The sequence below is a fragment of the Sciurus vulgaris genome (assembly GCF_902686455.1).
Source record: "Sciurus vulgaris genome assembly, chromosome: 7".
Lineage (NCBI taxonomy): Eukaryota > Metazoa > Chordata > Mammalia > Rodentia > Sciuridae > Sciurus > Sciurus vulgaris.
In genome coordinates this window covers 123,607,609-123,622,125 of record NC_136467.1, presented here as the reverse complement: position 1 = coordinate 123,622,125, position 14,517 = coordinate 123,607,609, and the positions used below count along the sequence as shown (strand labels likewise).

Genomic DNA, 14,517 nt, shown 5'->3' with positions numbered 1-14,517 from the left:
TCCCTTTAAAGGACATCTCTTTCCTGGATATTTGAGATTGATATTGGTTTTTGGAGTGATAATGAACCTTATGCAAAACCTTCTTCTGAGAGCCATGTCCACACAGATGGAGGGTGTGGTGGTGCTGAGTAATGTCTCCCTGACAACTGGGACTGGGGACAGTAGAGGGAGATCTTCATGTCTGAAGGCAGGGATCTGGGAGAAGGGATGTGTTATGGTTTGGATCTGAATGTCCTCCAAAAGCTCATGTGTTGAAAGCATGGTCCCCAAAGTACCAAGGTTCAGAAGTGGGCTTTTAGGCAATGGTTGGATCATGAGAGCTCTGAACTCATCAGTGGATTAGTCTACTTGAATTAACCCCTTGATAGCTGAATGGACTACTAGAAGGTGGGAAATAGCTGGAAGAGGTCATTGGGGGCATGCCCTGGAATAGTTTATCTTCTCCCTGGTTCCTTCCTCTCCTCTCCCCCACTCTCTGCTTCTGGGATGCCATAAATTGAGCAACTTTCTCCACCACACCCTTCAGCCATCATGTTCTGCCTTGTTCAGGTTCAGAACAGGGGAACTGGCTGACTGTGAACTGAGACCTCTGAAACAATGAGCCAAAACAGACTTCCTCCTCCAAGTTGTTAACAGCAATGCAAAGCTGACTAACAAAGGAGTGTGTGCACAGACCCCCTTTTTAACTTAAAATCTTCTATTTTCCATCAGAGAAGTGATAAATTATAAAATAGTTATTTCTTTTTTTTTTCTAATTCAACCCCTAGCCCCCGTAAATGACCAGCTATTTCCAAGTCTGGATTTGAATTCTTCCATCATGAGACTCTCCAGGACCTTCAAATGACTAGTCCTGTTGGAGTAATGGAATTTTGTGCTACCTGCATGTGGTTAGAAATAACATTTCTGCAGCAATTTGACATGAAATACAGATGACACCTGACCTCTGAAAGTGCCTTCAAGTCTGACGTCACACAAACTTTTTCAGCCCAACTTGCTTCCCCTCCTATTTCACTCTGTTCCTTTAGTTGCATTTGGGTAGTCTGGGAGAACAGGGAGAGGAAGGGTGAGATGGCAAAAGACTGCAGCCATCTGTTTGGAGTTAATGCTAGGAGCTCTCTTATCTTTCAGAGAACTGGAAAATCCCTAGGGAAATAAGTAATACATGGACTAAGAAATCTCTATTAGCCTTTTTTGGTAAGGAAATACAAAGGGAATTTTCCAATGTCCCCCATCTGACCTTTGTGTCCCCAATTGATATCATTGGTCATCTCAACTGATATCATTGGTCTGGAGATTTACTCCTTGGTTTTAGGGAAGCATTTTAAAAATACTTCTTAGGGCTGGGGATGTAGCTTGCCTGGTTTGTGTAAGACCCTGGTTTCAATCCCCAGCACCCCCCACACACACAAATCATACCTAGTATTATAATCATATTTCATAAAATTTGAAAACAGCAAAAGACACTGCATTTTGATTATGTTTTCAGTGCTAAGGATCGAATCCAGGGCCTTGTGCATGCTAGATAAGCTCTTTACCACTGACTCAAATTCCCAGCACTCCAAATGCACCTTTTTTTCTTCAAACGTATTTGGGGAAGGGGACCAGTTGGAGGGTGACTCAGTGGCATAGCGCTTGCCTAGCATGTGTGAGGCCCTGGGCTTAATCCAGCACTGCCATACAAACAAATAAATAAAACCCCCCCCCCCCAAAACCATCTGTTTTGCCCTTTTGTCTTCTGCCATATAAGGACACAGCTTTCATGCTTTCTGGAGGATGCAGCAACAAGATGTCATCTAGGAAGGAAATATAAGATCCCTCAATAGACACTGTACCTGTCAGTGTCTTGATCTTGGACTTCTCAGTCTCATAATCTAAATCTATGAGAAACAAGTTTCTGTTGGTTATAAATTACCCACCATCAGGTCTTTTGTTATAGCAGCACAAACAGAATAAGACAAATAACTTTTTTTTTTTTTTTAAATTATATGACCCATGTTATGGTTTGGATCTAGAATATCCTCCAAAAGCTCATGTGTTGAAGGCTTGGTCCCCAAAGCAGCAATGTCAAAGGTAGGGTTTTTAGGAAATGACTAGATCAAGAGGACTCCAACCTCATCTGTGGATTAATCCATGGATAGCTAAATGGACTACTGGGAGGTGACAGAAAACTGTAGGTCATTGGGGCCATGCCCATGGGGACTATTTCTTGTCCCTGGCCCCGTTTCCACCCTCTCTCTGTTTCCTGGCTGCCATGAGCTGAGAAGCTTTCCTTTACCATGCCCTTCTGTCTTGATATTCTGCTTTACGTCAGGCCCAAAGCAATGGAGCTGGCTAAACAAGGACTAAAACCTCTGAAACTGGGCTAAAATTAATCTTTTCTCCTCTACATTGTTCATATCAGGTATTTTGGTCACAGTGATGAAAAGCTGACTAACACAACCCACAATAAAGGAAACTCTAGATTTGGAATCTAACTTGGCAAGATAATATTCAGAAGATTACAATTGTGTCACTTAACAATGGGAATATGTTTTAAGAAATGTATTGTTAGATGATGGCATTATTGTGAGAACATCATAAATCATACTTTCACAAACCTAGGTGGTAGTTGAGGTCAATCATTTGACATGGTATATCATCCTTAAGAGAAGGAAAATAGACACCATATCCCTGGAATGCCATTCTAGTTCCCAAAAACCTAACCAGGTCGAGGAAACAAAGAGAGCAGGCCTGAGTCAGGAATGCCTAGATGAACTAGAAGGACACTGACTTTGTTTCATGTATGCTGGGAACTAGGGAAAGCTAATGTTATCTGTAGAAAGGTACTTTTTGCATCTACACCAGCCCAGTTGCTCCCTGGGATGCTGGTCATATAAATAAACCAAACAAGTGAATGCTGATGATGTCACCTCTTCTGCTGCCTAACACATAGAACACTCTTCTCAACTCTCAGTGGCCACTGGCATGGAACTGGACACTGTAAAAAGGATACATGTCATTTATCTGGCAGGCTGCCACTGGACAAATGAAAGAGAAGGCACTGCTTAGCGGAGCATAGTGAGTGACAGAGATGCTATCTGTTCAGCCTGTTGCCACTGGACCTTTTCTGTAAGCATTTCTCCATAATGCTCCATATACCATGTCCAAGTATTTCTTTGGCATCTCAGCAATCTATCTCATCGCCCTGGTACAACTGGGCTATGGACTTGACACATGGCCTCTTGATGCAATCGAGAGATGCAGTTAAAGACAAGATATATAAGGCTACTGCTGTAATAACATGGAGTATTATTTTGTGACTTTGTGTGTTTGGGGGGGCGGTACTTGGGATTTAAACCAGGGATACTCTATCATTGAACTACACCCCTAGCCCTTTCTTTTTATTTTGAGACAGGGTCTCACTAAGTTCCATATATATATATATGGAACTTATATATGTATATATACATATATATGTTCCATATACATATATATATGTATATATATATATATATACACACACACACACACATATACATACCATTCTATCCTTGTTCCTCATTTTGAGAGGTATGCTTTCAACATTCACCATTATTGATGTGTGCTATAGTTTTTTAATTAATTAATTTATATTTATTTTCTGTCATTGTTGCTGCTGGGAATCAAACCTAGGGTCTCACCATGCTATGCAAGACCTTTTTTTTTGTACCAGGGATTGAACCCAGGGGCACTTAACTACTGAGTTACACCCCTAACTCTTTTTTATTTTTTAAATTTTGAGACAGGGTCTTGATAAGTTGCTTAGGGACTCGCTAAATTGTTGAGGCTGGCTTCGAGCATGCGATCCTCTGCCTCAGCCTCCTGAGTCCCTGGGATTACATGCCTGGCGCTATGCAAGACTTTATCATTGAGCTATACTCCTTGCCCAAGTTCCCTGGCTTTCAGTTTTATAAATAAAACCCCTGTCCTGCCTATCCCTCAGGATTGGTTGGAAACTCAAACGAACAAACTGGTAGAATCACTTGGCAAAGTAGTGCATTATTCACACATAAGGGGGTTGTTGTTTATTGCTACCAAGATTGGTAGGGGTAATATGGAATTACGAATAGCTTGAAATTTGAAAATAACGGAATTTAGATCCACTCCCTGCCACCACTATCACCTTGTATTTGTTACTTTAATCCATCTTTTTCACATAAGACAGGCAAAGTACTTGGCACATAATAAAAGCTCAGTGAATTTTTGCCATTACTAAAAGAGATAAGGTGTGAAAAGCATTTAAAACTGCATAAATGGAAGCAGTAAATCCTTCCTGGGTTCGAGACTCCGAGGTCCCAAAGTACTTCCACATCACACTGCCCAGGTTCACATGCGGTGGGGTAGGACAGACGGCTGCATAGATACATCCTTGAATACCCACCCTTGGGCTTCCATGGAGCGCCAAGATGCACACAACGTTCTTAAATTTGATGAGAAATGGCAAAATGACCGGAAATGGACAAACCTGGCCATTAACGTTTGTTTGAAGGCTCCAGCTCCCACTTCTGGGACCAGTAACTCGACCAGGAGAGTTGGTGCTGGAGCCCTGGACTCAGAGTCGGTTGCGGGTAACGTGTGCGTACCCCACTACAGTCGCGAGGAGGCGCTCGTCCCACTTCTTGCCTGCATGGGTCCTGTTTCGCGCACGCGTGATTCCTTTCCTCCAGCCCCGCCCACTCCCTCCCAGCCAGTTACGTTCGACCAGTCAATTCGTGCGGTCTTCTCCACGCATTTTCTGACGTAGCGAGCGGCGGCGGGGAACGCAGAGGAAGTCCAGCACTCTTACTGCTGGAGGAGGGAGGGGTGAGAGGAAAAGCGGAGCCGGAAGTGGGATCAGTCAGCCTAACTCCCCGGCGCCAGCGAAACACGAAGGAGAAGGCGCCGGTCGGGCGGGTGTGGCCTCTGGAGGCGGAGGGCGCTGTGATTGGTTGTCGACTGTGACGACGGCGACTATTGGCCCCTGAGTGCGGAGCGAGGTGAGAATGGGTGGCAGCCGTTGAAATTCAAAAGTGGCGGGTGTGGCGCGGGGCTGCTAGCCACTGGAGTCCCTAGCGTGCGTGCTCTGTGTCGCTAGCGACCGCGAGAACGCGGGTCCCGCGAATCCCGGCGCACTGTCCTCTTCCATTGCACTCCCTGGAGTGCGTGGGGCAGAGGTGGACATGGAGTCGCAGGTGAGTAGAAGTGGAGCGCTCCTTTGGCTGGGATGAAAAGCAACAGGCGGCCACCCTGATGCTGCCACGCCCGCGGCACCCGGCCGGCCTCGGTCATGCCTGCCTGGAGGGCAGAGATCCGTGCGGCCCCGCGACAGTGGAACGGGCAAAGGGGGCAGTGGAGACCGCAGGGAGCAGCCCCAGGAGGTCGCTGTCCCCAGCTTCCAGTCTTGGCGGCCGGTCTCCCATTCATACCTCTAGGATTACCTGTTTCGAATTCTCAGTCTCGTTTCCGCCTCTCCATTCTTAGGATTGCAGTGTATAAGAAGGGAGAGTTCTGAGATGACCTCTGCCTCTGGGGAAATGGTGTCTGAGGGCCAAATCCTGCTGTTGGATTTTGTGTTGTCTTTCTGCTTCGAGGTGTAGACACTGGAGAGAGGGAATGGAGTAATCTGGACCGAAGGACTCCATCGTCCCTATTTACCTAAATTTTGCCGAGATTCCAGCCCAGTGAGACCGGTTAACTTTAACTCCTTCTCTTATCGGTGCAACAATCATTTACAGCACCCCTCTCAGTGGCAATATGTGTATGTATGTGACAGTGTGTACTGACCTCTGGTGCCAGGAAAGTTCTGAGTCCTTTGTTTAGTATATTTTGACGTTTATATTTACCCAAAGTCAGGATTTAACCTGAAGAGATTTCTTTGTGTCTTGACAACCAAAGAGCAGTACAGTGTGATGTGACTGAAAAATAGTAAAAGTCCCTCAGATCTGTTCTCCAAATATTTCCTGAGCACCTACTATGTGTCAGGCACAGTTGTAGGCACTTAGGATAGCAGTGAATAGCACAAATTCCAGCCTTCCTGCCATGGAGGAGTTCTTGAGTTCAAAGAAAAGAAATCCCAGCCATCATGAAGCTGCCCTTCTATGAAAAGACAAGCAGAAAATGTAGTAGAGTATTAGAGTGATCTCAGGAAGCCCCACTGAAAGTTTAGAGTTAATTAAAGACCTGAAGAAGATAAAGGAGTTGATATTGAGAGAATCTATCAGAATAGAGTCCCTGATAAGGAAGCCAGTGTGACTGAAATCAAGTGAGCAAGTGGGAAAGTTGTGGGACTGTAAGTTAGGTAATGAGGATTAGGACTGCTGATCAAGTTTACTTCTGTAGGAACCAATGAGAGCACTTTGAGTTTTGCTCTTAGTAAGATTCATTGGATGGTTTTAAGCAGAGAGATGAGATCTGTCTTACATTTTAAGAGGATCAGTCTGCATTATGGAGATTAGGCTGTAAAGGGGGCAAAGATGGAAACAAGATCTGTTAGTGTGACAGATTTTCTCAACCTTGACACTATTGATAGTTTACTGTGAGTGTGGGAGTGCTTCCTGTACATTTTTGATTCTTAGCACCCCACCCTGGGACTCCACCCACTGGATGCTAATAGCAACTCCCTCCTAGTCATGACAGCCTATGTCTTTAGTCACTGTTAAATGTCATCTGGAAGTGGGGGGTAAAACTTATCTCCTGTTGAGAACCACTGGAGTATGATAATCCAGGGTGGTAGCAGTGGAAGAAGTAATAACAAGTGGTTGGGAGGTACCAGGGATTGAACCTAGGGGCACTTAGCCACTGAGCCACATCCCCAGACGTTCTTGTTTATTTTTTGAGGTGCTGGAGATTGAACCCAAGGACTTGTGCTTCCAAGGCAAACACTTCACCAACTGAGCTATATCCCCAGCCCATCATTTATATTTTGAGACAGAGTCTCACTAAGTTGCTCAGGGCCTAGCAAGTTGTTGAGGCTGGCTTTGAATTTGTAGTCCTCCTGCCTCAGCCTCCTGAGCCACTGGGCTTACAGGCATGCACCACCACACATGGCTGTGTGGTTGGATGGATGGATAGATAGATAGATAGATAGATAGATAGATAGATAGATAGATAGATAGATAGATAGATATTTTTTGAAATTTTTTTAGTTGTAGATGGACACAATATTTCTATTTTACTTACTTATTTTTATGTAGTGCAGAGGTTCAAACCTGGTGCCTTATACATGTGAGGCAAGTGATGCACCACTGACCTACAACTCCAGCCCCTGGATATATTTTGAGGATAGAATTAGTTATGCTTTGTGGACAAATCAGATGTGTTATGTAAAAGAAAGAAAGGACTCTGGGCTTTTTGGCTTGATCACCTGAATAATGGAATTGTATCAACTGATATGGAGAAAACTAAAGAGAAACAAGTTTGATTGGGTGGTTGTATATCTAAAGGTCAGTTAGTAAACTTTTTTTTTGGGGGGGCGGGTACTTGGGATTGGAGCAGGGGATACTTTACTTCTGAGCTACATCCCCCAGCTCTTTCCATATTTTGAGACAAGGTCTCCCTAAGTTGCCAAGGCTGGCCTCAAAATTCAATCCTCCTGCCTTAGCCTCAGTGAGGTTATAAGTGGTTGCCACACCACACCTGTCTAGTTGTTAAATTTCTAAGTGAAGTTGAAGAGTCAGTTTTATGTTGAGTTCAGAAATGAAGTATGGGCTGGAGATGGAAATTTGGGAACTCTCAGCATATCAGTAGTATTTGAAGCCATGGGAGTGGATGATAATTACAGACAGAGCATAGGCAGTCATTAATGTTTAGAAAGATGAGAGTGACCTATTTGTGAGTTAGGAAAACCAAGGAAGGGTGGTCTCTTGGAAGCTAAATGAAGAAAGTTACTGGTGTATTTGAGGACAGTGGTTTTGATGGAATGATAGAATGATTGAAATGGGTTTAGAACATAACTTGGACAAAGTTCTTTAACTAATACTTGTTATTTTTTTATTTTTTGTAGTTGTAGATGGACAGCATATCTTTATTTTATGTGCTGCTAATGTTTGAACCCAGTGCTTCGAACATGTGCTAGGCATGTGCTAGGCATGTTCTCCACTATTGTGCTACAGCCCCAGCCCGACACAATACTATTTTTTTTTTTTTTTTTTGCAGTGCTGGGTATCGAACCCAGGGCCTTAGTACTTGCAAGGCAAGCACTCTACCATCTGAGCTGTATCCCCAGCCCCTACACAATACTTTTGAGTAGTTTTGCAGCAAAGAGCAGCAAGGAAAAGGGTAATTAGCTAACTGGGAGAGCATAGTCAAGAGACTTTTTTAGGTTGGAAAGCATAATGTTTGTGTTTTATACTGATTGGATTGCTCTATTAGAGTGTGAAAAACTGATGGTGCAAAGGAGAGAAGGAAAGGGTCTCTGGAGCAGCGTTCCTGAGCTGGTGAGGAAGTGTGGGATCTGCATGTGAAGGAAGGGGTTGCCTTAGGAGCAGACATCCCTCTGTGATCTTGTGGTGAAGTGGATTTAAGAGGCATTGAATGAATGTCTGTTCTTGTAAAAAGAAAGTGCTTATCCTTCTTATTCTGGAAAGTTGAGGATCATAGCATTATAGATCAGAGAAAAATAAAATACTGAATTATGAATAAACAAATCTTTAAATATCTTCTTTTCTTCCCTTCTTTCTTCCTTTTGGTTCTAGGGAATCAAACCCAGGGCCTCACACATGCTAGATTAGTGCTCTACCACTGTTCATTCCCTGAATACATTTTCTGAATCCAAGGAGCTAGATCCATAGTAGATCTACAGAGGTAGTGTAGAGAGGAGGAAGGGCACACATAGTGTTTGATGTTGAAATATTTAAAAAGAAAATTGGTTTTCATACTCTATTTGATTATACTAAATTAAAATAAGCATTCTATGTGTGCATTTCTACAGCTGGTTGGGAAAAAATGGTTGGGATATATCACCATTTAAGTATTCCTTCACTGGTAGACATTTAATTCCTTCAAAAATCATAGAGTCTTAACCGTGTAGCAGACATTGTAGTAGGGCCTGTGGTTAGTTATGAACAAAATAGGACAAGTTCTAGTGGTGCTCATAATCTAATGTAGTGAAAGACAATAAATAAACCAAAACCAAATTGAACCCAGGGTACACTACCACTGAGCTACATCCCTGCTCTTTTCAGTTTTATTTTTTAGACACGGTCTCACTAAGTTGCTGAACTTGGAATGCTCATATCCCAGCCTCAGCTGGGGTTACAGGTATGCTACCACCATGTTCAGTTTGAACATTCTTGAATATATCTCATTGTATCAGGTAGCTGAAGCTCCCTTTCCCCAAACTCAACGTAACATCCTTTAAAATACAACTCTTTCCCCCCAGACATGGTGGTGTACAGACAGGAGGATTCCAAGTTCAAGGTCAGCCTTGGCAAAGTAGTGAGACCCTGTCTCAAAATTAAAAAAATGAAAAGGTTGGGGATGTAGTTCAGTGGTAGAGTGCCCTTGGGCTTAATCCCCAGTACCACAAAAATAGAAAAGGGAAAAAATAAATAAATCCAGCCCTGGAGGTAATTGGATTTCTGTAATATTTCTTACTATAGTATGTGAATCTGTAATGATTTTTTTTTTTTTTTTTCAGTGTTGGGAATATAACACAGTAGACAAGTGCTCTGCCACTGAATTATACCACAGCCCTACTGATTTTAGAATTAAATAACAACCAAAATAGCCCTTTCTCCTGTGATGTGGATGATGGAACTGCAGTAGGCCCCTGGGAGTTAGCCTGGACTTCCTCTACCTTCCTCCCTGCCTGTGCTCTTTTCCAAGCCAGTTCCTAGTTATACCAGTAATTGATTTCACATGTTTCAGTCCCTCTTCTTCATCCCCACTGCCCAACTTTACATCTGGTAAGTGAAATTCTCTCATGTCCAGAATAGTAAGGGTCATCTATGTCCTTGGGAGAATTGAGAACATAGATCATTTTCTATAGTTTAATTCTTACAATGCCCCAGTTGGGAAAGTCTGCCTTAGAGAGTAAGCTCTGGAAAGGCAGGGACTTGCTGTTCTTTACTCTCAGCCCAGCACCTAGAGCAATATCTGACATCAGCAAAGCAGATGTCCAACAAATCTCTGGGTGAATGATACAGTTTCTCCTGTTTGTGATACCTTTCTTCACATTGCTCACAGTTCACATTTTTTTTTTTCTTTTTTTCTTTTTTAATACAAATGTAGTCATTCTCTTCTAACTAAAAATTATCAGGCTCCCTCCTCCCTTTAGGGTCCAGATTCCTTTATATGCCAGATTGACCACCACAATCTTCCCTTCTGCCTTTGTTGTTATCTGCTCACTTTCTTTGTACAACCCATGTGTTCAGCTGAGTAGAACAAGTTGTCATTTGTGCATACACCCTCCTCCCTCTCTACCTGGAATGTTTGTCCTTGGCCTGAGCTCATCAAGCCAACTCTTTCTTATCTTAAAGACTCTACCTAAAAATACCTTATAGAATAGTTGTCTTAGGACTGGGGTTGTGGCTCAGTGGTGGAGCACTTGTCTACCACATGTGAGGCACTGGGTTCAATCCTCAGTACCACATAAAAATAAGTAAATAAAACAAAGGTATTGTGTCCATCTACAACTAAAAAAAAAAAAAAAAACTTCTCTTATACTTTTCTCCATCTAATTAGGATGCCTACCCCTTTCTCCAGCCTGTTTTAGTACTGAAATTCCTCTGTCCCAAGCAACCCCTTAGTTCCTAGTAAACCAAAATGATTGGTTACCCTGGATGTGAGCAGCCATGGACTTCAAAGAGAGGATCTCTCTTTTCCTACTGCCCCCTACATCATACTTTGTTTTTCTTTAAATAGTTGTAGATGGATACAATACCTCTATTTTATACCTCTATTTTTATTTATTTATTTTTATGTGGTGCTGAGGATCGAACCCAGTGCCTCACACCTGAGGGGCAAGCACTCTACCACTGAGTTACAACCCCAGCCCCCTACATCATACTTTATGGTCTCTAAATTGGTCATGGTACTTCCTTGTCTTCCCCATGCAAGTTGGGATACTTACAACTCAAACATTTTTATCTGTTTTTTTTTTTATTTGGTATCAGGGATTGAACCCAGTGTTTATCCACTGAGCCACACCTTCAGCCCTTTTTATTTTTATTTTGAGACAGGGTCTCACTAAATTGCTTAGGCTGGCTTTTAAAAACTAGGTGGCTCTTCCCAGCGTGCAGAGATATAGACTAAACTTCTTAACCTGGTGCCCCAGATTTATAGGGCAGCATGGTCCAAGAGTTAAACATATGTCCTCCAGAATCAGACTGTATTCTAAGTCTGTTTTCCCTTTCTGTGCCTTCCTTCCATCATCTGTAAAACTAATAATTGGCACTAACAACTAATTAGTGCTACTAACTAATAATAGCCCCTCAATAGGCTGCCATGAAGATAGAGTTTATGCAGATAAAGCATTTAAAACAGTGCTTGATAAATCCTGTCTGCCTGCTTCTTTCAACCAGTCTTCAATCTTCTCTGTCTTCCATTCTCTGTCCTTTATTTGTGATCTCAACCCCAGCAAAAAGGACCTTTTGGTTTTCGGCCACACCATGAGTGTATTTGAGTTTTGCCTTCTAAAAGAAATGTCATTTCTTTTTGCTTGTTTCATTCTGCCATGAAAGTTACATCTGTCCAGCTTTTCCTTTAGATTGTTCCCACTTTTATTATGTCATGCTCCATGCTATTTGGCTGGCACAAAATCTGAGTCCAGCATTTGGCACGGGTGGTACTCAGTTAATAATGGTGACATTGGGAATTAAGGCTGGGGGTCAACAGGGGGAGTTCATAGGGCATTTGTATTCCTGGGTATTATCTTAAAAATGACTTTTTCCAGCAGAGGTCCCCCTTATTGGAAGTGAAGAGGAACATAGAGCTGAAGACACCACTGGTCAAAGGCCCTTCCCGATTGCCTCTCCCAGGAAGTAGGCTCAAGAGGGGACCTGACCAGATGGAAGATGTGTTGGAACCTGCAAAGGTGAGCTAGGTGTGGAGAGCTGTGCATGTATATATGTGTGAGTGAGGTTGCATGTGTGTGTGTGGGTTTGTGTGTGTTCATGAGAGCGAGAGAGTAAAAACCAATAAGGGAAGGTGACTATGGACCCTGTCCTTACCTTTCTCCAGAAACGGACACGAGGTGTGGGCGCAACAACCAAAATTGACACATCCCGCTCCAGAGCACCGCCCATCACCACAGTACCACAGACACAAGGCCATACTGCAGGTGGGCTCTAGGTGTGGACAGGACCCAGGGGCATAGATGTGCAATGCTTATTTACTCATGCTTTTCTTTTCTTCTTTCAATTTTAATCTATTTTGAGTAGGTAGTAACATTTCACTTGGTTCAAAATTCCAAAGGCATAAAGACTGTTATACAGTAAAGTTTCCTCCATATTTTCTCTAGCTACCCAGTTTACTTTCCCTGGGGCAACTGCATGTCCTAGGGATATTCTGTGGGTATATAAGCAAATACAGACATCATCTTCCATTTTTTTCACATGAATAATAGCATACTTTACATATGGTTTTCTTGCTCTGTTCTTTTCACTTGTCTCACTCCAACTTGTGTCTTGGCATGGTGAGTAATTTCTGGACCTAGGAGGGGTGTCATCAGGAGCTGGTCATACTTATGGGATGAAAGAAACTATCTCTGATATTTAGAAAATGCATCTCCCCTGCTTCTGGCTCAGCCAGTACATGATCGTTACACTTTTTCCTCTCCCTTCTCTGGTCAGTTCAAAAAGTTCCCAAGAAGACAGGACCCCGTTGTTCCACAGCTATTACTGCAGGTAATTGCGCTTAAGAGCTGAGACTGAGAAGGGATTTGGGGTATGTGTTAAGGGAGAAAGGTGGAGGTGGAAGGACATTGGTTCTATAATTCTTTTGTCAACATCCAATTCTCTAGTGTTGAAGAATCAGAAATCAGTCCCTTCTGTTCCTGCCCAGAAACCTGGCTGTAAGTGACAAACATTGGGTGAAAGACTGGGATAGGGAAGAAAAGGTGGTGTGGTGAGTGCCCAGAAAAATCCCTTTCTGGAGGGGGAAGGGCATTGGGTGTGGAAGCCCTGAAGACCAGAAGGGAGGAAGAGTAGAGCCAAGATTTCTGCTGACCTTTGTCCTTTCTGTGCCCATGTTAGCAACAGCTGCTCCTCCCATGGTGGGAGGAAAGAAACCCAGCAAACGTCCTCCCTGGGACTTAAAGGGTCAGTTATGTGACCTAAATGCAGAGCTGAAACGCTGCCGGGAGAAGACTCAAACATTGGACCAAGAGAACCAGCAGCTGCGGGAACAACTTAAAGAGTCCCAACAGCAGGCTAAGGCCTTGGGGACAGAACGTAGTACTCTAGAAGGGGAGTTGACTAGGGTACGTGCCCAGGCTGAGCAGGGCCAAGAGCAGCTTGGGAATCTGAGTGCCCGGGTCCTGGAGCTGGAAGAACGACTGGGCACACAGGAAGGTTTAGTGCAAGTCCTCCAGAAAGAACAGTTGGAATTGCAGGAGGAGCGGAGGGGGCTGACAACCCGATTGGAGGAGCAAGAGGTAAGGTCATGTTCTCTTTCCCTTCCAAGTTACCTTGAAGTCTCTTTGGGCTTGGAACTCCTGAACCCACCTATCTCAGCACTATGCCTCTGTCCTCTAACTCAGTCCACTTTTTTTCTTTTTTCTTTCTTTTTTTTTTTTTAGTTGTAGATGGACAGTATGCCTTTATTTTATTTGTTTATTTTTATGTGGTACTAAGGATCAAACCCAGTGCCTCACACATGCTAGGCAAGTGCTCTACCACTGAGCTATAGCCCCAGCCCCCAAGTCCACTTCTGACTATTGCTTTCTGCCCCCACTTTTCTTATGTCTCCTTGTAGCTCACATGTATCTGTGTCTTCTCCTAGTTCTCTATGTTCCTCTTTTTCTTCAGTTCTTCATCTTGATTGCAAATTTCTATAGTGCTCTCTCTCCCTCTTCCCGTGTCCATTGAACTCCTTGGTGAACTCCAATTAGACTGAATTACTTGCAGTTTCCCAAATGACTCAACTCTCATTTCTGGCACTTTGCATATAAACTTTTCTCATTTTTTTTCTTGGTACCAAGGATTGAACCCAGGAGCACTTCACCACTGAGCCACATCCCCAGCCCAACACTTTCCTCTTTCTGGAAAATTCTTTCTATACTCCAGCTTTCCCTTGGTTCGCTCTTATAGTTTTGGCTATCAGCCTAGATACCCTCTCAGTGCCCTTTTTAGATAGTCCCGTAGCACTTCCTATCCTAGTATTATGATTCCCTCTTTTTCTTTTTCTCTCCTTTCCTTGTACTATGATTCCCTCTTTCCTTTTCCCATTCCCCTTTCTTCTTACATGGTAGAAAATCATTCTTCCACTGAGCTGCATCCCCGGCCCCTGATTCCCTATGTTCTTATATCTATTTCTTTACCAGTCTGAGATATCAAGGGCCAGGGACCCCACCTACACACA

General features: G+C 43.3%; 1 protein-coding gene and 1 long non-coding RNA gene across 6 annotated transcripts in view; one reads left to right on the top strand and one right to left on the bottom strand.

Annotated features, from left to right (window-relative positions):
* The window catches only part of LOC306665610, a 42,060-nt gene extending 37,414 nt beyond the window's left edge, over positions 1–4,646 (bottom strand). Inside the window, exon 1 of the long non-coding RNA XR_013765086.1 lies at positions 4,484–4,646. This is a non-coding gene — a long non-coding RNA (uncharacterized lncRNA). The remainder of the gene's footprint in view (positions 1–4,483) is intronic.
* The window catches only part of KIFC1 (kinesin family member C1), a 54,893-nt gene that overhangs the window by 33,321 nt on the left and 7,055 nt on the right, over positions 1–14,517 (top strand). Inside the window, exons 1-6 of one of the 5 annotated variants that reach the window (XM_079147224.1) lie at positions 4,823–4,994; positions 11,891–12,031; positions 12,178–12,277; positions 12,789–12,842; positions 12,959–13,009; positions 13,191–13,591. In XM_079147224.1, coding sequence (XP_079003350.1) covers positions 12,005–12,031; positions 12,178–12,277; positions 12,789–12,842; positions 12,959–13,009; positions 13,191–13,591 — 633 coding nt within the window. In that variant the 5' untranslated portion in view covers positions 4,823–4,994; positions 11,891–12,004. The other 4 variants (XM_079147223.1, XM_079147220.1, XM_079147221.1 and 1 more) reach the window with 4 other exon arrangements.